Source organism: Protopterus annectens, chromosome 2.part0 (genome assembly GCF_019279795.1).
Source record: "Protopterus annectens isolate FY-2018-M chromosome 2.part0, PAN1.0, whole genome shotgun sequence".
In the NCBI taxonomy this organism is placed as follows: domain Eukaryota; kingdom Metazoa; phylum Chordata; order Ceratodontiformes; family Protopteridae; genus Protopterus; species Protopterus annectens.
The window spans coordinates 1,166,573,926-1,166,598,930 of record NC_056728.1 but is presented as its reverse complement, the minus strand read 5'-3'; the positions used below and the strand labels follow the sequence as shown (position 1 = coordinate 1,166,598,930).

The window sequence follows — 25,005 nt, the reverse complement described above, 5'->3', positions numbered from 1 at the left end:
TTAGGCCACATTCCACCAGAGCTATAGCCACTTCCACAGCTTTCCTAAGAGGAGTGGCAACAAAGGACATTTTAGAGGCTGCTACATGAAGCTCCGTGCATACATTTACCAAGCACTACAACCTGCCCTTATATTCCAGATCCCGAGCAGGCTTTGCTTCGGCAGTCCTGCAGGGGATTTTAACTACACCATCCTTATCTTAGGTCCATCCACCCCCAGCTTGGCTATGGTATTCAACCCATATGTTATGACTGCAGTTGCATTCTTGAAGGACATAGTACAGTTTTGTACCTACCATAAATGTAGATGTCCGATAGATATGCAACTGCAGTCGGATTTTCCCTCCCTCCTACCCCTCTGTATCCTTCTTTTTGGGTCCCTACCCCATTTCCCATTAGCTGGGGGTAATCCTATGGTGTATCTGTTTATTACTGTTGTGCATGTTTGGGATTATTTTTATCCATTTACCAAATTTAGCCTTCCTCGGAGGGCACCTGGCATCTGGGGCAAGAAACACTGAAGAAGATGGCGTCGGCCGATGCCTTTATACTCCAGCCGTGGTGACGTCGGAGAGGAGGCGACACCAGCCGACGCCGGACCCAGACTTTGGAATTCGGCCGACCGAGGGCTGCCTGAGGCAGGACAACCCATATGTTATGACTGCAGTTGCATATCTATCAGACGTCTACATTTATGGTAGGTACAAAACTGTACTTTACCTTCCCTCCAGCCCCGTTTTTCTCTAATTATACCCCTCCCTTCTTTTACTATGATTAAAAGCCTTTTTGGTGTATTTGCTTTTGTTTGGAGGTATATGTTTTGTATTTTAAATTATATACACACACACATATATATATATATATATATATATATATATATATATATATATATATATAGATATATGTATATAGATATATATATATATATATAGATATATATATATAGATATATATATATATATATATATATATATATATATATATATATATATATATATATTTATTTTGCTCCCCATATGCGGGGCACCTGACATCTAGGGCTAGAAAAAAATGATGTAATGGCGTCGGCTGCATGTTTTATACCCCTGACAACCAGACGTTAGGGAAGAAGGGACAGGAACCGACACAGGACCCAAGACTTTGTTAATCAGGCCGACTGAAGGCAACCTGCCAGCAGATTACCCAAATGTAATGACTGCAACAGTGAATGCACTCAAACATCTACATCAAGATTTTTGTTTCTTCACATAACTTAGTTCCATCCACAATGTCCCTATCTATATTTCTATCATGGTAACTAGCAAGTGCTACCACAAAAGCCATAGATGTTTGTTGCTGTATAATGGCCTACTGCTTAGCCAATTCTGCATCAAGGTCATTAACAAGTGGTTGTGTCCTTACTCTCAACCCTCTTGGAGAAATACCTTTGGCCAAATATGCTTTGAAGATCCTGGAGTGCCAAACACTGGATCTCAAAGATCTCATGCTTTTATTCAATTTTAAGAATAAAGCCTCAAAGACATTCTCCGGTCCTTCAACAGTGGTTCCGATATCCCTTTGTTTACTAATACCAACACCAAACACCCCCAGATCTTCTCTATCAGCGGATAGTCCCATTAATGTTTTGGTTAAATCCATACTCAGTGGGTACACAATCGGAAATGAAATAAATATGGCCAAACCCCCCACACTAGGTAATAAGGCTTCCAATCATAACTGGTTGGCGGAGAAGGGACAATTGAGCTGTAACTTAATAATGGACACTTTTGTGGATATAACACCCCTGACCAGTGTATCAACAAGCCAATATGTAAGAATCCAAATATAATAGTGGCCACCTCTTCCTATCAGTCCATTCAAACACAAATCCTTCATCCTTTCCTTTAGATTTGGACCATAATAGCCCTTACCAAAAGATTCAAACCATACACATTAATTTGGCAATGCTATGCCCATATAACCTTCATAAAATGAATGGCATCAACCAGAACTGATATCAGCCGCTTAGTTATTATACACATTTACATAGCATATTCATCAAATAGGTGAACCATAATAGCCCTTGCCAATTTATTCCAAACACTGTAATTCTATACCTTATATAGTACCGTGTCCACAGTAATATAACCAAAAACCCATTCATATATTCATAGTGCCACCAAAATTAATGTAAATATTCAAGTCAGTTAGGCAATGCTGCATCCACCTTAATTTGCGGTAAACATCCCCACCAAATTGCACTTTGGTTCCAAACCACATGGCCTGTTGGTATCGTAGTCAGACATAACATTTTTTTGGACAGCCCTTATGCCCTAAGTCCGCCCCACAGGATTTTAGTTTAGAAAGTGTATCCAATGGGTAATTCAGTATACCTCAAAACTGGGACAAGCACTCCACTGATAATTATTAGTATTATGGCCCCCAAAATCTTATTTATAAGAAAATCCTGTTTTTAAGCAGAAAAAACAGCACACAAGCTTGTATATATGTAAACAAGCTAAACAGTTATAGACATAAAAGAACTTGTGCCTCTCACCTATCAGAAAATAAACCTTTATGTATCCCTAGGTAATAGTGGGCATTCCCTTCACAAAAATATTTTAGATGAACATTCAATAGCCATATGGAGAACCTTTCCTAGTAACTCATTAAAGCTTTAAGTAAAATTCAAACATCAATGTACTTGTCAAGGCTCATAAGACGTGACTGTGAGCATGGCTATAATCATTCCGTTAACAAGAATTCAGAAAACAGGCACCATTATCCACAAAATTAACTGTAGTAGCCTATTAATTGGATGTTATACAAAAAGCACCCAATACATAGACATAAATACATTTAAATTGGGAAAATAGTGTCCCACTGCTTCAAACAATCCTTCCTCGTATTCCTTAAAGGACCCTCCTTTAGTAAATGTTAACAGGTAGTCACTCAGATACGCCCATAATCAGCTTAATGACCCCATAAACCAGAAAATATGCATACGGGACCTAAAACATGGAGTTCTGCAGTCAGATGATGTTAATAATAAGTTGTTATTGTACTGGTGTTCACCATAAAATGGCGGTTGCACACCACATTCCCTTCACAAAAGTAATTTAAGTGAACATTCAATAACAAGATGGTAAACCATTCCAAATAACTTTTCTAAAATAAAGTTATAACAGCAGTATACATGTCATGCCTCATGAATAGTTACAGTAAGCATAGCTTTACCCATTCCGTTAGCTAGAATCTAAAATGCAGGGAAAATTATGCACAGAATTGTCTGTGATAACCTGATAGTCGCCACACAAAAAGCAACCTATACATAGATATGAAAAGATTTATATAGGAAGAATAATGTCTGCCTGCTTCAATCAATCCTTGTTCATATTACTTGGTTGACTCTCCTTCAAAAAGTCTCAACATGTAGTCCCAAAAGAAGCCCACAATCAGGTTGATGACTCCACAACAAACAAAAACATGTATATGCGTCGCAAAAGATGAAGTTCCGTATTCAGGTATTCACACTAGATTAGTTTAGTACTGACGTTCAGTATAACATGGCGGTTGCACACTGATCTTCCCAACAGTCAAAAGAGAACATAGCATGTAAGCACATACCCCCCCCAAATGTTCCTGTAGTTAACAAATGATAAATAGTGCTTTGAAAATCAGGATCAAAAGGCCTATTGAGTCAAATACAAGTACCAACCCAGTCCCAAAGGAGAAAAACACCTTCCTTGTATTGAAATTAGACAAGTCCTGGTGGCATAAACAACCTTCTTGGTATGAGGCAGTAATTCATCCCCTAGGTGGTAAGGAATAATTCCAAACGCAGATCACCAACAAATGGACCCAAAGTTAGTGCAAGAAAATACACTCTCATCCAAAATTAAAAGTTCACCTTGAGCCCCTTATCTTGCATCTCGGTAATCCAAAAATGGCGTCTGAAAGAACAGCCCTGTTACACAAGTGTGGTATCAGTCCCAGTAACATTCAAAAGCAGAATTCCTGCATATCAGCAGTAAAAACACAATGAGGACAACCAGAAAATTCCAAAATAAAAAGTCCCTTGAAAAGTAAGGCATAGAAGTGGATAAATTCAAACGAGCCCAATCAAGCCCACATACTTGGGCATACAGCAGGCCACAGACCAACAGCAGGGAAAACCTTATGTAACAGAAAAAAGCAACCCCCTGCACATACAGCAATTCCACGACCTGAATATCAAATAGAAGAACAGCAAAGTAAGCCAGCAAACTGTGACGCTGAACAAATCCAATATTTATTGTCAGCCATAGAAAAAGTAAACAGGTTCTAGATGTTATAAATGAGGCCAGATGCCCTAGCACTAGAAAGTCTTATGGTGACAACTGGAAAAGGTTCTGCGCCTGGATTAAAGCTAAGGGAGCCAATATGGCACAGCCCTCCCTCGCTCTCATCCTGGATTGCGTAGCTGACCCTACTACACAATGGCCTCTCTTTTTCCTCTCTTAAAATTCATGCGGCTGCTATCTCTGCTCATTTTCCCACCGAGCAGCCCCTTTTCTCACACCCCTTGATCAAACAGTTCCTAAGAGGGGCTAGCAACTTGAGGCCACCCTGAAGAGCACCAACCCCAGCTTGGGACCTTAACTTTGTGTTGGAAAAGGTCACCCTGCCCCCCTTAGAACCAGTTTCGTTTGCCGAGCTAAAATTTCTCTCCTGGAAGACCACTTTCCTTCTGGTCATCACTTCAGCCAGAAGAGTCTCCTAGCTGCAAGCACTCATGGCTGTGGAACCCTTCATCATCTTCCATGCTGACAGGGTATCCCTCAGGACTAACCCATCCTTCATGCCCAAGGTGGTGTCCAGTGTAGCTGTCAACCAATCCATTCATTTGCCCACCTTTTTTCCTAATCCCAGAACAAGGGGGAAAGGATCTTGCACTCTCTAGATGTGCACAGGCAGTTCAGATTCTATCTAGAGAGAATGAAATCCTTCAGAAAGTCTGATCAATTGCTGGTTAGCGTTGCTACAGGGGCAGAAGGCAATGCCATCTCCAAACAAACCATTTCCAAATGGATAGCACACTGCATCCATTTCTGCTATAAACAACACAGAAAGCCTCCCCCTGAGGGGGTCAGGACTCCACTCCACCAGAACAGCCTCCACCTCTGCAGCTTTCCTCAGAGGAGTCCCCACCAGGAACATCCTCAAGGCTGCCACCTGGACAATCTGTTAACACTTTTAACAAACATTACCACCTGCCTCTCTTCTCCAAATCCAGAGTAGGGTTTGCCTCTGCAGTCTTGCAGGGCATCCTAGCCAGCCCTTAGTTTCCGTGACTGCCTCCACCCATTTTCTCAGCTTTGGGAATCAACCCAAATGTGATGATTGCAACAGTGATACATGAAGAATATAGTACAGTTGTGTACACTTACCATAAGTGTAGATGTTCAATTGTATTCACTGTTGCAGTCCTGGATTCCCTCCCTCCACCCCCCTTTTTTCTACCTTTTCCTTACAAGGGACATATTGGTATTTACTTTCTACTGGTTGGGTTCTTCCACCAGAACCTGGCTCCTACCTGGGGCTCCTGACAGGTTAGGGCATGAAAAACTGATGTAATGGAGTTGGCTGCCTTATTTTATACTGCTGATGACTTGATGTCAGTCCTGAAGTGACAGCAACCGACGCAGAAATACTAAGCCTCTGCTGTTCGGGCCAGCCGAGGGCTACCCTGGCAGGGATAACCCAAATGTGATGACTGCAACAATGAATACACTCGAACATTTATATTTATGGTAAGTGTACACAACTGGTTTTTATTGCTTCGTTTATATAATCCATAATAAGACTCCCCACTAGCACAGCTGTAGAGTTGAGATCTCAGCTGAGTGGCCAAGCCAAGACCTCTGGCACCCTCTGTTTCCAATCAGTGCTTCGTGTCCCTGCCCAAGTAACTGACACACACACACACCTCTGGGAAAGGCTGGCATGGGTTTACTAGCTATGTCCCCTTCTGCCCATATTATAAGGTAGTTTTCACGGGTTCCTATCAGTTCGTCAAAACTTCAGCAGTTCGAAAACTGATTATTACGAAGCCGCGGAACACTGAATTCTTTCCCAGGGAAAGAATTTGGTGGGCTGTTTCTGTGGCTTAGCGATTTTCAGCACTGTGGTGGAAAGTTACAGGTCTGGTTCAGGTAAGTGTGCGATTGTGTGGACGTTAGGGTTAGGGCATGGGTTAGGTGAGTTAGGGTTACTGCGCGGGTGAGGTGGGTGTGCAATAGTGTCAGACTTCAGGATTAGGGCGTGGGATAGGTGAGTAAGGGTTAGGGCGCGAGTCAGGTGAGTGTGCGATAGTGACAGACCTTAGGGTTATGGTTTGGGTTAAGGTAAGTGGATAGATAGTAGTGTAAGTACAGGTTAGTGTAGGGTTAGATGTAGGATTTTAAGTGCATGTGTGTGGATTGCTGTTTTTTTGGTGTGCTTGTGTTGTGTGTGTGTTTCTTGGCTATTAGGAGTGGTCCACAGTGTCACCAAATAAATATGCAAGTACTCTCAGAGCTTAAGTATCTCTAGACAGGTAAGCCACAATGAAAGGTTTAAATATATTTAATAATAAAGGAACAAGAAAGTACTTGTATATATTCGCAGTGACATCAGAGTTCAAAATCACAGGAAATATTTAAAACAATATTGCAGGACAGTCCCAAAAAATAAAGAAAATATCTAAACTGTTTCACTATATTCCTGATTGAATCTAAGAGATTTGCTGTACCCTAGTTTGACTTAAAGAGCAAGGCAGATGTGGTGGATGGTTCGTGTTGTGAGGTCCAAGGCGAAATATAGAATGCTGTCTCTCTCTACTCTCAAATTAATATCTCAGATATTACTGCTGGGATACCTTGCAGAATTACATAATTTCTTGTCATCTGACTCTATCCCAAGTGAACCCCCCACTGCTAGCAGTATTTAAACATTTACTTGTGAAAATACATTGACCTCAGATCTTTGGCAGATGCTGGAAGTCGTAAAGCAATTGCATTCCTTCACATTCAGAACTAGTAATTATTTCACCTTAGATAATACAGAGAGCTCCCTAGTATAAACATTCTGTCTTCTGTCTCTGGATGCCATAAAGTAATTTAATTTCAGCTGTTTTTCTTAAGTTTAACCTCCTGTATTCCATTTCCCACTGTTAAAATGTATACATTTAAACTGTTACAATAGTGCATGTTCATTTCTTCAAGCACTTTGCAAAAACCTTTTTCAACACATGTCTGTGGCAACAAGTTTGATGTACACATAACATACAGTTCTAATACAGTTGTAGCACAAGCCGCTTATATGAATCATGTTGATATTCACAAATGACATACAATTATTTACAAAATTCCAGATAGCTGGGCTGGCAGTATTTCTTTTCGTCACAACAGGCTACGTGGCTTCCACATTTTTCCATATTTAAGCAACTTTGCTTATCTTCCAGTGTCTTTTTCAAAGTCCCAGGAGTCTCTCTTGTTTGTTGAGAGAACTTCTATGAAAGCTGGGATGCTAAAGAGAATATTTAGAAGTCTTTATGTCCATTAAACAGGATTGGGTTCCTGGAGTGCCTTCTAAACACCTCAGCTTTTTTTCCACAGGAACAAATAAATGTATATCTTGTATTCTAGGGTTTTCCACTCAGATTTCGGTTTCTGCAAAGGAATACCTCAGTATGTTTGGTCTTAAGCCATCCATGATTCTTAATGTACCCCTGGCAAGACTCCATGTGAGAAAGATAAAATGGCATCTGAAGTCTCTTTCGTCCCATCACCCATTATTTCAAATCCCAGTTCTGGGATTTGTCAGAAGAGAAATCATTTGGTGGAGACAGCAAATATCCCGTTTCAATTTTTCCCCTCCTGCTCTAAAGCAGTCATTCACCATAGACTCTGCAGACTGTACTTGGGGAGCATTTTCAGCAGGAATAAAAGTGCAAGGTCTTTGAGACCAAACAGACACAAACTCATAAAACAGATGCTTGCTGTCTAATCAAGACTCTCTCAGTATCTTTGGTCCCCTGGACTTCTTCAAGTTGTTATAGGAAATACCACAATTAGGTAGTACCTCAACAAGCAGGGGGGAACTGGGTCTTATCCCCATTTGCCTACTAGCCATGTTAGCTTGGGATATAGCTTTACAGCACAATCTCACTCCGCAGGCATCTTACATCCCGTGAGAGCAAAATTTTGTGGTAGAAAAACTGAGCAGGTCAAGGGCAGACCCTTACAAATGCAAACTACATCGAAGTCTTCCAAGATCTGATCCGTATGTGGGGAGTTCCTCAAGTAATCCTCTTTGCCTTCATTCTGGACAATTAGCTGGCAAATTTATGCTCCAGTACTCCATGCCTGGAAGACCAATGTCCCTTCTTTTTCTTAGATAGTAATGTTCCAATATGCTTTTCCACCCTTTCTTGGACTCAGGGTTCTTTTGGAAATTCAGAGTGAATCCCCTAAGGTCATTATGTTGACTCCCTTCTGGCCTAGGCAGAAGTGCTTCTTTTTGGAAATGGCCAGGCAAAAGTACCACAAGCTTTCTCATGAAATGGATCTGCTCACATAAGAACAGGAGTGATTGATTCATCCCAACCCCAGTCAACTTCAACTCACTGCCTGGGTGATAGGGTCTTAATTCCCTTTATGCATCTGTTTACTGAGGACATGCATCAGGTACTAATAAAGGTAAGAAAGCCTGCTGCTAGAAAATTTAATATTAGCAAATGGAAAACAATTTTTTTTAGTTGGTGCCAACAATGTAAACAGCACCCATTCAGGGCTAGTGTTTCTACTGTTTTACAGTATTTGTGTGAGTTACTGTCCTGCGCCTTTCTCACTTACTTCTTCAAGATTCATTTATCAACTGTTGCATAAGAGACCTCTGAGAAAACTGATATCTCCTCCTCGGGATCTTAGTTTTTTGTTAGAAAAGCTAACACTTACTACATTTGAACCTGATCATCAGTCTGACCTTTGAGGTTCTTAACATGGAAAACTGTTTTACTGATTCAATGGCCTTTGCCAGAAGAATATTTGATTTGCAAGCTCTTATGGTGAGCAATCCTATTTCATTTTCCAGACAGGCAGGGTTTCTTTGAGAACAAATCATCCTTTTATACCTTAAGTGGTATCCAAGTGTACCTTGACATACTATCCACTTCCCTATTTTCTTTCCTGAACACACACATGAGGGACAGAGGATACTCCATATCTTGGATATTTGCAGACAACTTGAATACTATCTTGACAGAACAAAATCTTTCTGATTTTCAGAGGAGTTGATCATTTCCTGTGCGGGTAAGAAGAAAGGGCAGCCTGTAAGACAGTTACAAATGCTTGTCTCTGGCTGTTACCCTTTTTTATCTCACTACAACAAAAGTATTACAGTCAGGTTCAAGGCTTATTCTACTAGTGCCTTTTCTTCTAAGGGTTTTTGGAAAGGGTTGCATTCCAGATGTATTCTAGAAGCAGCAACGTGGTCTTCTGTACATATTTCTACAAAGCATTACAAGTTTGATTCCTTCTCTAGGTCCAGATCAGGCTTTTGCTAAGACCATTCTCCAGGGGCTAATGGACCCTTCTCCTTCACCTCCCAAATGTTATAAGTTAGGGTAGTCTACCCATTTAACTAGGGCTATTGCAGAGTGATCAATATGATAAACCTAATACAGTTGAGTAAGTAAAGTTACCATAACAGTCGGTGTTTGAATCATCAGTGCTGTAGTAGCACCCCTTAGTTTTTGAGTATATATTTTTGCCAGGGTGTGTGTGTGTGTACATATATATATATATATATATATATATATGCATATATATATATATATATATATATATATATATATATGTGTGTGTGTGTGGGTCCTATTTGTTTTGTCGACAGTACGGTTCATCAAACCGTACTTTGTTGAAATTACTTTTGCGAAAGTGCATTTTGTTGAAAATGCACTTTTGCTAAAGAAAACAAAAAAAAAACATGCTGTTTGCATATACCATTAGTTGTACATCAATGTATACTGTTGATGTACAACTAAGGAAACTCTTGCTGAGATCGTAGTACAGTGGGGATAAGGGAATATTCCCTTTTCCCCACTGTAGTGCGATCCCTGAGTGGGAATATTAAAGTGTGGGGGGCACAGCATAATTCTGTGTAGTGTTTTTTTTCCTTAGTTTTTATTTGTTTATTCCGTGAAAGTGCATTTTTGATGGAATGCACTTTCACGGAAGTGAGTTAGACAAAACATGTTTCTATGAACCGTACTTTCGATTTAACAACGTAGACTCATATGTGTGTGTATGTGTATATATAGTACAGGTAGGATGGAGTGGGTGGAGAAGAGTGTCAGGAGTGATTTGTGACAGACGAGTACCTGTAAAAGTGAAAGGGAAGGTCTACAAGAGCATAGTGAGACCAGCTATGTTATATGGGTTGGAGACAGTGGCATTGACAAAAAGGCAGGAGTTTGAGCTGGATGTGGTAGAATTAAAGATGTTAAGATTTGCACTGGGTGAGACGAGGGTGGATAGGATTAGGAATAAGTATATTAGAGGGTCAATAATCCAGTTAAAGAAATGGAGTCCCACAGCGTAGAATGCCAGGAAATTTATTCCAGACACGATAAAAGTCACAGTTAGACCACGTACAGCAAAGGGAACCACAACATACATAAACGCTATTCCTACAGATGCGTTTTCGTTTTTACCACCAAAACTTCATCAGATGTCCTCAGTTGATTAGTTCATCCTCTATTTATACACCAATTAATTAATCAATCACATATATTCCCTCCAAATTCGTGCCATAATTAATTTAGTTATCCCAAGCTCCTAAATAATTTTTATTAAATCATTTACTTAAAACCATTCTGATTAACCATTATATTGTTAAAATAAATCTTTAATGTTGTTAAAACCATTTAGTTAAAATACGTATAAATTAAAAGTAGTGAGACCAGCTATGTTATATGGGTTGGAGACAGTGGCATTGACAAAAAGGCAGGAGTTTGAGCTGGATGTGGTAGAATTAAAGATGTTAAGATTTGCACTGGGTGAGACGAGGGTGGATAGGATTAGGAATAAGTATATTAGAGGGTCAGCCCAGGTTGGAAGGTATGGAGACAAAGCCAGAGAAGCACGATTACGTTGGTATGGACATGTGTGAGGAGGGATGCTGAGTATATTGGGAAAAAGATGCTAAGGATGAAGCTACCAGGTAACAGGAAAAGAGAAAGGCCTAAGATAAGGTTTATGGATGTGGTGAGAGAGGACATGCAGGTGGTTGGTGTGACAGAGCAAGATGCAGAGGACAGGAAGAAATGTAAACGGGTGATTTTCTGTGGCGCGACCCCTAACGGGAACAGCCGAAAGATGATGATGATATATATATATATATATATATATATATATATATATATATATATATATATATATATATATATATGTATGTATATTTTATTTTATTTTTTTTTTACTCCTAGCCATGTCCTCTCTTGGCTCGGCCTCCCTCTCTGTTGATATGAAAGTTCTGAAAGGCTTGGCACCCAACCCTGTCTTTTTACATAGCTGAGCTCAAACTGCTTACAGTTTTGATATGTGGAAGGTACCCTAAAATTTTGGAAACTGGCCAACTGTTATATCTTTGGCAGGATGTAATCCATGTAACAAAGGCTTCTGAAGCAATGATCATTCAGACATCTACTGTTTTGGTAGGTTTACTTTCACAACAGTTCTTTCACTGTCATAAGAAAAAGGTATGTGCGAGTGCACACAGCACAGCTGTTGTGTAATGCCTAGTGTCTCCCCAGCATGTAGTCAGACTGAGAAGGTAGTGAACACTTAACTACATGCACAACCGGCACTATTTTTTTTTAATATATATTGGAATATATCCCCAACTATAATACACACTCTGTGCCCCATAAGTGTATGTGCATGCATGTAGCAGTGGGTTGAATCCCCTACCATACAAAACGTACAGGAAGTACCATCATTGACTTCAGATGTGACGGTTGTCCTCACAATCGTCATGGCATTGCCAGCTTGCAGATTGCTGTGGCCATTGATTCCTATGTTATTCTGCTGCCGTGCTTACACAGTCGCAGGGCGTACTGTCCAGAGGGCAACACAGATAATGTGCAGTCCAGGAAGTGAACTGATGGACATTCATACAGCATGCTTCTGTAAGGTGTGAGCATCAAGGTAGACCTTGTAACAGAGAAACTGTATTATTTGTTGGAGTTGATTTAACTACAGCATCCCAAGTATTTGCATTTTTAATAAGATGTTATGTGTTAGCTTTTGCACTTTCAAGATAGATTCAAATAAATGGTGGGTATGATTGGTTTGGGAATACAAGAACATGTGAATCCATTAAAACTTAGAAACCATGCTTAGAATCTGAATGCTGATAGGTGTTCTGAGTGCATTAATTCTGAGCTATGAATGTTAGCTGTGCAGTTTCTGGAAAACAATTTAGTGTTTTGTATTTCATGTAGCTTTCTCACCATGCCTCAAATACGAAGATACTGGGCATAAAAGAGAGGGGCATAGTCGGAATGGAATGGTAGTAGTGTGCTGACATGTCAGGTGCACCATGAAAAAATGTGAACAGAAGAGTATTAGAGTTAGTCAGTTCTAAACGTACTTCACTGAATTATGGGTCCCTGTCAGTTGATTGAGTTTTCAGAAACTCAAAATTCATAATGGTGGAGTGTTTGAAAACTCAAAGTTTTTGAATAGATATTGCTGCACAGTGTGGATCAGGGAAACTTACCCTGTTCCACACTGTAGTGTGATCTCTGAGTTTGTCGAGTTTCTGAAAACTTGATTGTCTGACATAGACCTCTCTCTGTCTATATATAATGTGTGTGTTTGTGTGTATGTATGTATGTGTGTGTGTGTGTGTGTTAGTTCAGTACACTACTGTCTACCATCCAGCAGTGCTGCAGTTCACCAACAAAAGTTTCTCTGTTTGAGAACTCATGATTCACCTGATTTTTTTTTCTGCTGCCTCATAATGAAAAGCAGTTTTGCTTTCTTCAGCTATGACTGGACAGCTGGGAATTTTTTTATTTCTCCCTCTTAAAATCCAAGCAAAATATATGTTTATATTAACCCAGAATGTTAGCTGTTTCAGTCCCTACAAGCAGAGAACATTGTTACAGCAAGAATTCTATTTTGTTAAGATTTGAATGTGAGATATTTTGTGTAATGTAAGCCAGTTTGTGGGTACACAATATACATGCCTACTCTTAGAATCTTAGTTTCTAACAGTGTACATCTAATACAGTGTCAACCCATTTCTGTTTTACAGGACTGTGTGCTATGTTTATGAATATGGAGGTTAAATTTCAAAATTATTTACAGCTGTTTGTATATCCTATTTAAGTTTGATTGTATATAAAATATTATAGATGAGTAAATATCAGAATCTTTATATTAATTTAAATATTTTGGAAGTCATAGTCTGCAATTTTTTCTTTTATTAATTTGATGAGTATTTATCTTTCCAGGTGGTGTCTTATGAACTTCCAGTCCACTTTGCAATTATTTTTAAAATTGAGGCTAATGCATATAGTTGTGTCAGTGAATTGAATACCTCCTTTATCTCATGACCTTGTAAGAGTTTTACTTGCAGTATTAATGTATTGTTGATTGTAAAGTTTAAAAAAATTGTGAAATTAACACTATTTTGTGAAATTTAATGAGGCTGTTGGTAAATAAGTAATATTTTTGGTAGCAGTATACATTTCAAGTAGTTGTAATCCATCTTTAGGTGTAAAAAATTGAACCATTCTTCTCTTAATACTGCTTATTTTTAAGGTTTATATTTGAGTGTATATTTTTTGCTATAATTATTTCTAAGTATTTAAATTCTTCACAGAATTAATTATATGTTTTTGTATTCCTGTGAGATTTATTATTGATAATTGCATCTGTTTTATTGTTGCCAAATTGTTTGAATACATTTGGTTTCAAGTCATTATTTTATTTCTTTATTCATTAATGTTTAATGCAGTTAATAATCTGATTTTCAGTCATTATCTTTGTGTATCTTATACTGCTTGGACCTTTAAAAAAGAGAGATGAGGACATATGTGCTCATTTCCCCTTCGGTTCCTTGATTTCATTGAGAAAGGCATGGTCTGTAATAGCATTGAATGAACTGTAGAATAATACTAAAATTAGTTTTGTGTCAGTAAATGAAGTTAGACATTTATCATTCTAGCACTACAGAAAGGGATTTCTAATATAGGTATGTTAAATACCCTTTCTCTATGCAAACTTTTAACAACGTGACCATTTCCATTAAAATTGATGTGGTCTGTCGTATATTTATATTTTATTGTGTTTGACTCTTAATGATGAAACCTGTTTGATAATGATATTAGGAAAAATACATTTGAATCTTTTAGTGAATATTGGTATAATTTATGATCTGTATTAAAAGAGAAATTGGTTTGTAAGAGTCAAATTTCAAGAGATCCCTATTCAGTTTTAATTCTGTAGTAGTAATCATATATTTTCTTTGGCAAATCGCTTATTGCATTTTTTACAGATGCTATCAAATACTTTCAGTAGTAATTCAACAAATTGTATATATGTCTAGTTTTGGTCCTTAAGTACCCAATGCTTTGTGATCTTTTACAGTTTTCCATTGAATTAAATTTAAGTTATAGTTTTAGTTAATTTAAATATCCTCAGTTACACTTTAATGGCTTGCCATGCAAATTGAGTATCATGAATAACAAGTTCAGTAATATTAATTTTATTAGATCATCAAATAATTTTAAAATGTTTTGATATCTTGTCAGTACCTGTAGTCTGATGTTTTATATTGATTATGGGTCATTATACTATTTTCCTGAACTGTGATTACTGTGATGGTTTTCCCCTTTATTTTGCTGTGTAATACTGATTTTAATTCTGCTTTGACTGAAGTGTGTAGCTTTTTTTAATATATTTAACTGTGGAGTTTTTCTCCTCAGACCCCTGCTAAAAATAAGTTTTATGTAGCTGAAATTTCCAAGTCAAGAGACTAAAATAAATGGCTTGCATTTTCATTTTTTTTCCCCACAAAACAATAGTTTGGGTCTGTATTTCACATGGATAATTCCCTGGGAAGAGATTGATGTTCTTCATGTTTCACTGTTGCAATCATTACATTTGGGTTATCTGCTTGCAGTAGCCCTCAGTCGGCCTGATTAACAAAGTTTTGGGTCCTACGTCGGTTGCTGTCTCTTCTTTCGTGACATCAAGGGTATAAAATATGCAGTCGACGTCATTACATCAGTCTTTCTTGCCATGCGGTGCCCAAAGCAGAAGCATTTCGCAAGTGCCGGTCGGCCGACTCCTGAAATTTTTGTTTTCGAGTTTCCGAACCGAAGTCTTCAGCTAAAATATAAGTACCCCGTTCGGGAAACTTTTTCTTGCTATAAACCAATGTCAGTAAAAGTAAATAATTGCATTTCTTGTGGAAAGCAAATACCTCATAAAGATTTTCATTTGTACTGTATTCCTTGCCTAGGCCCTGACCACGACATACCTCTGTCAGTTTTGTGCCTTATTTAAACCACGAACTATCCGTCGTCAGTATATTTGCACTTCTAAATTTTTTGGTACTCTGTTCAATTATCCTGATATGTCTTCGGTAAGCCTTTCGACTACCGACATTCTGAAAAAAATGCAAAGATAAAGACAGAGACAGGCTGCCCAGTTCGCCGGTACACAGTGAGGCGCTTTCGCAGCCCCTGATACCTGCTACTTAAGATTCACAGGCCTCTGCTGAGACCCATTCGGAGTTCGGTATGCTGCAAGATGCTTCAACTGTTGAACCTGCGGATGTCTCTACCTTGGATGTGTCCAGAGCCGCTCTGCAGACACCGGCTTCTGAGGGTGTATTCAGGCCTACTGACTTGCATATTAAACAGACACCATCTTCTTCTTCTTCAAGGCTAAAACTCGAACCATGCCTAGAAAACTGATGCCCAGACTACATGGTAAGGCCTCTATGCCTAAAAAACGAATGATAAGAATGACTGAAGATCTTATTACTTTAATCAGGGGAAGCCAACCTTCCCCCTCGGAGACCTAGGACTGAGTTTGCTTATGATACTTCTGACCAGGATTCTGAAATTTGTTTCCTCTGATGACTAGGATCTACCTATGAGAGGATTCTGATGCTGAAGACTCTATTCCCTCTGCTTCCCCCCCAGAGGATTTCTCTTTTGGTAAAACCTTACATACGCTCAGGGAGCATTTTTGTTGGGAAAGTCAGGATTTTTCTGATTCTAAAAAGAGGCTTAGGGATTTCTTACTCCTGTCCCAGCACAGGCCTTTAGCCATACCTCTTGTACTGGACATTGTTGATGATGCCTTTTCGGAATCTAGCTTGGCCCCTGATTCTTTACCTCCTGCTCCCAGAAAACCTGATAGATATTACAGGGTCCCTGACTCTCGCAAATTCCTTTTTAAAAATCCTACTGTGGATCCTGAGACCATTTCACAGGGACCCAAGGGTTTTAAAGCTACTACTGCCAAAAGTCCTACCCCCTCTGATAGAGACTCCAGGGCGCTGGATAGATGGGGTAAGAAGGTATGCACTTCTGCAACTTTGGCCATTAGGGCCTTAAACTGCCAGTTTCATATGTTAAAGTATCAGCAGCATATTATTGGATTGCTTAAACAGAAAATTATGTTGATTCCTGATTGTGCTGAAAATAAGGATTTACAGGATTTACTGCATTCAGCTGAACAAGTTGAAAAGCATAATTTGCAATGTGGTTTTGACTCACTAGAGGCATCTTGCAGGGCTGCTGTAACTGGATCTGTACTTAGAACGGCATGCTTGGCTTAAGGAGCAATCATTGCTAGATCATGTTAAAGCGAAATTACTCGATGCTCCCTTAAACCAGGACTGCCTGTTTGGCAACAAGGCAGAAGAAGTTCTTAAAATGATGAAGGAAAAAGCTAAATCTATGCAAACTGTTAAAGATTTTTTACAAGTATAACCACCAAGGTTTAGTAGGCATTGGCCTTCCATGAATTGGTCCTTTCCTGCCTCTTCCAGACCTTCTCAGTCCAAAACCAGATCCAACAGAGCTCCCAGGCTTCAATCCCAGGGTACGCACAGGACTAAGCAGTGGGGGGCCTCTACTCCCAGTAAAACTCCCCCCCATGATAAACTGTCTCAATGACTTATTTTTAAAACTTCCAAGCACTTCACAACTGACTGCCTATTTGGAGGGAAAGATTGCTCTTCATGAAAGAACTGGGAATTCATTACCCAGGACAAATGGGTTTTAAATATAGTGTCCCAGGGATACAGATTTCACTTCCACACGTTACCAACACCAAGCGGGTGGCCAGCTCTACCCCCAAATGAGTGGGCAGAGGCCCAAAAGCAAGTACTTTCTCTCCTAAGCATGGGGGCTATTCAGTTGGTACCAGAAGAGGAAAAGAGACAGGGTTTCTGCTCGAGACTTTTCCTGGTACCCAGAAAGGATGATTCATGGCATCCTGTCCTGGACCTGTCTACTCTAAACACCTTTTTGCTGATTCCAGAATTCAAGATGCTGACTCTTCACCAGTTGCTACCTATGCTAGGCAAAGACGCCTGGTTGGCAACACTAGATTTAAAGGAAACATACAATCCCAATCAGGGTATCTTGCAGAAGATACCTACGCTTCAAAGCAGGCTACACGCACTATCAGTTCTCTGCACTGTCCTTTGGCTTATCTACTGCGCCCAGGGTGTTCACAAAGTGCCTAGCTTCAGTCATTGCATTTTGCAGGCAAAGAAATATTCAGATATACCCATACCTGGACGATTGTCTAATTCAGGCAGAAAGCCAGGACATACATTTGAATCATCTGGCCTTTGTACAAAGGGTGCTAACTTGTCTGAGGTACACCATAAATGAAAAGAAATCACACTTGGTACCCTATCAAATTATATTCCTAGGAGAAAGCTTGAATACAACTTCCCAGATGGCTTTTCTCACGCCAGAGAAACAAATTCATTTGACCAACCTACTTCAAACAAATGGCCCCAAATCCCTGCTATCTGCAAGGCAAATACTACAAGCCTTAGGGTTCATGGCCTCCTGCATTCTTCTATTTCCATATGCAAGACTGCATATGAGGAAACTACAATGGTATCTAAAAAGCCTATGGTGTCAGCATTCTCAGGATCTAGAAGCATTTATTCCTATCATACCTTCCCTACGCCTAGAGTTCCTTTGGTGGGCAGGGGCCTGCCACCAAAATAAGGAACTACCATTCACACTACCCCCTGACGCCCAAACCCTAACAAAAGACGCATCAGACTATGTCAAGCTCACCTGGCAGGGAAGTGCATTCAGGGCAAATGGAACTCAAGTCAAATGCACCTGCATATCAATCAAAAAGAAATGTTAGCTGTACAGAATGCTCTTGACGGCCTTCAAGGACCACATTCCTCCAGGACAATTAATGCTAAAGACAGACAACACCACTGTTATGTGGTACATAAACACACAGGGGGGTACACATTCTAACCCCCTCTGCAGACTAGCCATGGCATTGTGGAACACAGCCCTGAGCTACCAAGTGCATCTACAAGCTCAGTTCCTGCCAGGAAAACTAAACGCACTGGCAGACTAACTAAGCAGAAACCTCATGGACCCACATAAGTGGAAACTGGAACCAAGAATTTTCAACATGGTGACAAGCAAATGGGGGAGCCCAGATATAGACCTGTTTGCCTCCCCCAGAACTATCAGTTGGACAAATTTTGCAGAAGGACTCCACACAAACAAGCTTGGAAAGTGGATGCTCTGCCCTTCAGTTGGAAAAACCTATCAGTTTATGCCTTTCCTCCTCTGCCTCTGCTCTCCAAAGTCCTACTAAAGATCAAACAAGACAAACCAAGGACAATTTTGATTGCACCAGACTGGCCACACCAACACTGGTACCCCCTCTTGCGCAGTATGTCACTGTTGGCCCCATGGCACTTGCGTCAGACTCCTACCCTATTGTCTCAGCAGGAGAACCAGATTCTGCACCCTCTGCTTCAAACACTGAACCTAGCAGCCTGGCTAATTACCTAATCTCTTCTTCACCAACCCTCAGTAAACCAGTGTTGGATATCATTTTAGAGGCAAGGAGGCCTAGTACTAGAAAATCTTATGCTGAAAAATAAAAAGGTTTTGTGCCTGGAACCACTCTCAAGGGATGAGCACAGCAGTGCCCAATTTACCTCAGATTTTACAATACTTAACTGAAATGCTTCACCAGGGCCTGTCTTTCTTCTCCATCAAAATGCACGCCTTGGCTATTTCAGGTCATTATAACACAGAACCTCCCCTCTTCTCTCATCCACTGCTCAAGCAGTTCCTCAGAGGGGCCAAACTCCAGCCTGGAACCTTAACCTTGTATTGGAGAAACTCGCTCTTCCTCCTTTCGAGCCAGCTGCTACTGCAGACTTAAAATTCTTTTCTTGGAAAACAGCTTTCCTTTTAGCAATCACTTCAGCAAGAAGGGAATCAGAACTACAGGCCCTTATGGAAGTGTAGCCTTTCATAGTCTTTCATGCGGACAGGGTGTCCCTCAGGACCAATCCCTGTCTCATGCCCAAGGTGGTATACAGTGTGGCCCTTAATCAGTCCAGTTCATTTGCCAACCTTCTTTCCTAATCCACAGAACAAAGGGGAACGGATACTGCACTCCTTAGATGTGCACAGACAACTTAGATTCTACTTGAACAGGACTAAACCTCAAAGGAAATCTGAACAACTGCTGGTGGCATTTGCTGCAGGGGCAGAGGGGAAGGCTATTTCAAAGCAAAAAAAATTCCAAATGGATAGGCCAGTGCATGGAAAACCTATCCCACAGGGGATCCAGACCCCACTCAACAAGGGCCGCATCTACCTCTACAGCCTTTCTCAGAGGCGTCCCTACCAGGGACATCCTAGAAGCTGCTACCTGGAGTTCTGTACATACTTTCACCAAGCATTACCATCTGACAATTTTCTCTAAATCCAGAGCTGGCTGTGCCACTGCAGTCTTGCAGGGCCTTATAGCTGGTCCTAATGCTATCTAAATTCCTCCTCCCATCCTTAGCTTTGGGAATCTACCCAAATGTAGTGACTGCAACAGTGAAACATGAAGAACATAGTACAGTTGTGTACACTTACCATAAATGTAGATGTTCGAATGTATTCACTGTTGCAGTCTTGGTTACCCTCCCTCCAGCCCCCTTACTTCTTTTGGCTATACCTCTACTCTCCATTACTATGCTCAAAAGCTTCTTAGTGTATTTTCTTTTTTGTTAGAGGTATAACCTTGTTTATTTATAGATTTAATTGCTTCCCTTTAGGGAGGCACATGACATCTGGGGCAAGGAAAAACTGATGTCATGGCGTCGGCTGCATGTTTTATACCCCTGACGACCTGACGTCACGGAAGAAGGGACAGCAACTGCCGCAAGACCCAAGACTTTGTTAATCAAGCCGACTGAGGGCTACTTCAAGCAGATAACCCAAATATGATGACTGCAGCAGTGAATACACTCGAACATCTACATTTATGGTAAGTGTACACAACTGTACTTTTCGTTCCCTGCCATTCGGTCCCACGACGGCCCTCAGAGTGTTCATGAAATGTTTAGCAGTGGTAGTAGCTCATCTGAGACTTCTAGGATTCCAGGTGTTTCCATATTTGGACGATTGGCTCCTCTCCTCCCCAACCAAGTGTCTCCTGACAATGGCTCTCCAATACACCCTTTCTCTAGCGGAGTCCCTAGACATAACTGTACACTGTAAAAAAATCCAACCTAGACCCCACTCAGCAACTGGAATTTATAGGAGCAGCACTCGACACTCATTCTTGTCTGGTATCTCTTCCAGCCCAAAGTCTCCAGAGACTAAGATCGCAAATGCATGTGATACTCTGTCAACTGAGAGTGTCAGCAAGGGAAGTCCTCCAGGCGCTGGGGTCTATGGCTGCAACCATCCCTGTAGTTCCCCTTATGAGGTTACACATGAGATCTTGAAATGGCAGATTCTAATAACCAATTTATGCAAGCAGGATCTTCTTTGGTGGGTGAGGCTAGAAGTGGAATTGTGGTGTTGCCCTTTTCAGTCCCCTCAGCCCTGCGCCATAGTGACCACGGATGCTTCCCTGATTGTGTTGGGGGGCCATTTTCAGGGAAGGACAGTCCAAGGTACGTGGTGAGACCCATCTGCACATCAGTGTTCTGGATTTAAGAGTGGTGCTATTAGTGTTGCAAGCACTCCACCCACTCCTCCCCTCTGGAACTATTGCGATTCAGTCAGACAATGTTTCAGTAGTCTGGTACATCACCAAACAAGGAGGAACCAAGTCATACCTGTGTGCCAAGAGGCATTGAGAATTTGGCAGTGGGCGATGGCTTCCATCCGTTTTCTGATAGCAACTCACATCCCAAGGGAAGTCCAACGCGATCGCGGACAGGCTGAGCACGTGCATTCTTCTCCCTCACTAGTGGTCTTTCAATCCCAAGATAGCGATGGAGATTTTCAGCTGATGGGGCCAGCCTTGGTGCAACCTTTTTGCCTCTCCCACGAACAACAAATGCAGCAGCTACTTTGCCCTACTTCCCCTGGAGGGGGAGTCACCGAGAGATGCTGTGTCCCACGATTGGCCCACGGGTCTCCTATACGCCTACCCTCCGATTCCCTTGATACCTCTATTTCTAAAGAAGGCAAATCGGTTGAGATGCAAGGTGATCCTCATGCTATATCAAATTTTTGTCTTGGAAGTCTCTCTTTTTGGTGACTATCATTTCTGCCAGAAGGGTTTCAGAACTACAGGCCCTATGTGTCAATAGACCTTACCTCATTTTTCACAAAGACAGAGTATTTCTACTCACTAATCCAGCCTTCCTTCCTAAAGTGGTTTCTGAATTCTCAATGAACCAGTCAATTGAACTGTCTGTTTTTACCTAACGTTTCTAACAAAGGTGAATACTGCCTACATTCTTTGGATGTACATAGGCAAGTACGTTTCTACCTGGACAGGGCAAAATCTTTCCGTACATCTGACCAACTTTTTATTTCTTTCTCTGGCCCCAGAATGGGAAATGGTGTTTCTAAAGACACTTTATCTAAGTGGCTCAGAGATTGTATATCCTTTTCATATTCATGTGCTAATGAAACCAGACCTCACAGTAACAAAACTCATTCAACTAGAGCTATAGCTTCCTTGGTAGCCTTCCATTCTCCCCCTCTATGGATGATATCTGCGCGGCAGCCATTTGGGCTAAACCACACACTTTCATCAAGCATTACAAATTGGATGTGATTTCCAGAGGAAGAGCTGCCTTTGGCTCTATGGTGCTCAGGAATGTCCTGCCATAAGGGCCTCCCAGGTATCAGGTAGCTTGGGATTCTGTCCCATCAGTGATGAATGGGAAGAAGATTAACAACATTAGATAAATAAGTTATGTCTTACCATAACGTTCCATCTATGTTGTTGATCTTCTTCCATTTACCATATCCCTCCGGTGTCTCAGGGTTTTTCTTTGCATAGAAATGGCCTCTGCTGCTATCTGTTATCTTTTGCAAACTCGATCTGAGGTAATTGGGAGAAGGGCATTGTGGGTAGCAGCTTAGCTCGAGAGTTTTTTGGTGTACGCGAGCTTGGTATTTGGCTGACACAGTTCCGAGGGCTCGGAACCGAACCCATCAGTGATGAATGTAAGAAGCTCAATAACATAGATGGAACGTTATGGTAAGACATAACTTCTTTTTCAGGATAATTTAATTGATTAAATGACAAGCTCGTTAGTTTCAAGAACAGACTAAACTCCCAATACTACTATTTGATTAAGTACACTTAGAAGTTTGTCTGTCATTACATGAAAGAAGGACTTCCTATATTAAATGTGACTTAGACAGATTCCTTTCTCTACCCTTAGTTGTTTAACTGTGATCAAATAATACATTCCTTGGCTTTCATAGTACCTTCCCAATACACACAGGTGACCTTTTGAATAGGTACACCTCAGGTATTGGATTGTTGCCAAATGAAATTCTGTTCATAATGATATATTCAATGTGTTACACTTATTGAAATTCCATTCCATAGTCAAGCAACAGTAAACTTTCAGCTTTAACATATTAATTGCTTAGTGTCAAGCAAGTGTACACGTGGTAACCCCTTTCTAACAGTACTGCTCTAATGGCAGTAGTTGACTGTAATCAGGTGGAAGAAAGTTTACCCACCGAACGTATTCAGCTTCTTTCATTTTAATCATGATTGTAGATGGGATTTTTCATGCATAGACTAGCACTCTGTTCCTGAACTACCACTCATTAAGTTTATACAGCTGAGTGACTATGAAAAAGTTAAATGCTACTGCTTGTGGCAGAGTTATTTCATTCACACACACAGTTCCACTCCCACTCATTGTTAGGTATGATTGCATTGATGACCATTCTAAATTCCATTCTGAATGTCTTTCTAATCACAAATTACATTATCACAGAAGAACAATACTTGGTTTGAAGCTGAACATCCTTCATATAGTTGTGTTTTCTTTATTAGACGTGGATTGGCCTCCATAGATTCTCAGTTTCATTGATAATAGTGGTCGTAGGTCACGGCATGGAATACAACTTAATTAAAACAGTGTGCGGTAAAACCTAGAAGGAGGCATGTAGTGCTGATTGATTTCATTACAGTTTTGCTTTGGAGTCTGTTTTCAGCTTCTTTTTTTAAGTATTTAAGTAAATTCTTAAGTAGTCCACCCTTCATTTAAAAAAAATGACTACAGAGACCGACTGACTGAGCAGTTGATATAATTTTAATGCTATGCTGTGATTTCATAGTTGGAATGCAAAATAAATAGTATAAAATGTAATTGTGGTATGCCTGATGTACGTGTTGCATGTCTGTGTATTGGTTTTAGATTTTTATGTTTAAAATTGTGTAGTAACAGTAAAATCCTTTTATCTGTGCTCATTTGGTGTTTGTAAGTCATTGTTCTCTTTTGTCTTTTAACAGATAACTGGCTAAGAGAGCTGAATCACTGGTGCCCTGATCTTAAAGTTGTTCTATATTATGGTGAGACTTTGAATTAAGCTTGTGAAATCCCTACTTTCAATTTTTTTTTTTTTTTTTTGAAAGGCAGATTATGGACAACAGCTAAATAGAAGTTGGTCGCAGGTATCCTTATTATTAAAACACCTGATGTTAAGTTGTCAATCTCGCCTTCATTCTTGCTTGATGGGTTCGGAGCCGATCCTCGGCTCCGACTCGGCACTTTGCTAAGCTCGAGAGTCACTTTTACCAGCTCGAGGCAGCCCCGTATCCCATGATGCAAGGCGGTAAGTACCCAGATCTCGTTTGCCGCTTCGCTGATGAGGTCCTCCTTTTGCCAGCTCCTGGTAAGTGTTTAGATTTAAACTTCTAGTTGCCCCAAAATTTAATAATAACCACTTTTCTATAGAATACTTTCCTTTTTACTTAATTGTAAGCCCTTTTCTGACTAACTTTATTTTTCCTTTCCCTTCTTTTTAGTCAGGCCTTTATTCCCTCCCATCCCCCCCCTGTTAGGGTGTGTGTGTGAGGGGTTAATTATTGTTTATTCTATAATCTTTAGTTGTCTGATTGGGACTGTGTGTGTGTACTGTTTTGTGTACAACCATGTCCAAAGAGCAAAGGGTCTCAGGCTTCAAGAAGTGTGACTCGTGCTGTCAGAAGATGTCTCTGACAGACGGTCACACTTCTTGCTTATACTGCATGGGACCTCTCCACCTGCAGGACTCCTGTGCAATTTGTCACTCCTTTAGCCAGAGAGTCCTGCAGGAGAGGAGAAATAAGTTGATTTTAAGGGGTCTCCTTAAACCAGAGGGCTCTCCGGCCAAATCGGCTCCGAGCAAGACTTCTAAGTCTACCAAGGCCCAGGCTTCTGTTTCTAAGCCTGCGGCCTCGGCTCCGACTCCTTTGGAGTCGAAATCGGCTCCGGCTGGAGC

The 25,005-nt window shown here is 40.5% G+C and overlaps 1 protein-coding gene across 1 annotated transcript in view; it reads left to right on the top strand.

Moving 5' to 3' along the window:
- The window catches only part of SMARCAD1 (SWI/SNF-related, matrix-associated actin-dependent regulator of chromatin, subfamily a, containing DEAD/H box 1), a 3,333,959-nt gene that overhangs the window by 1,696,522 nt on the left and 1,612,432 nt on the right, over positions 1 to 25,005 (top strand). Inside the window, exon 12 of the mRNA XM_044061375.1 lies at positions 24,035 to 24,094. Within this exon, the coding sequence (XP_043917310.1) occupies positions 24,035 to 24,094 (60 nt within the window). The remainder of the gene's footprint in view (positions 1 to 24,034; positions 24,095 to 25,005) is intronic.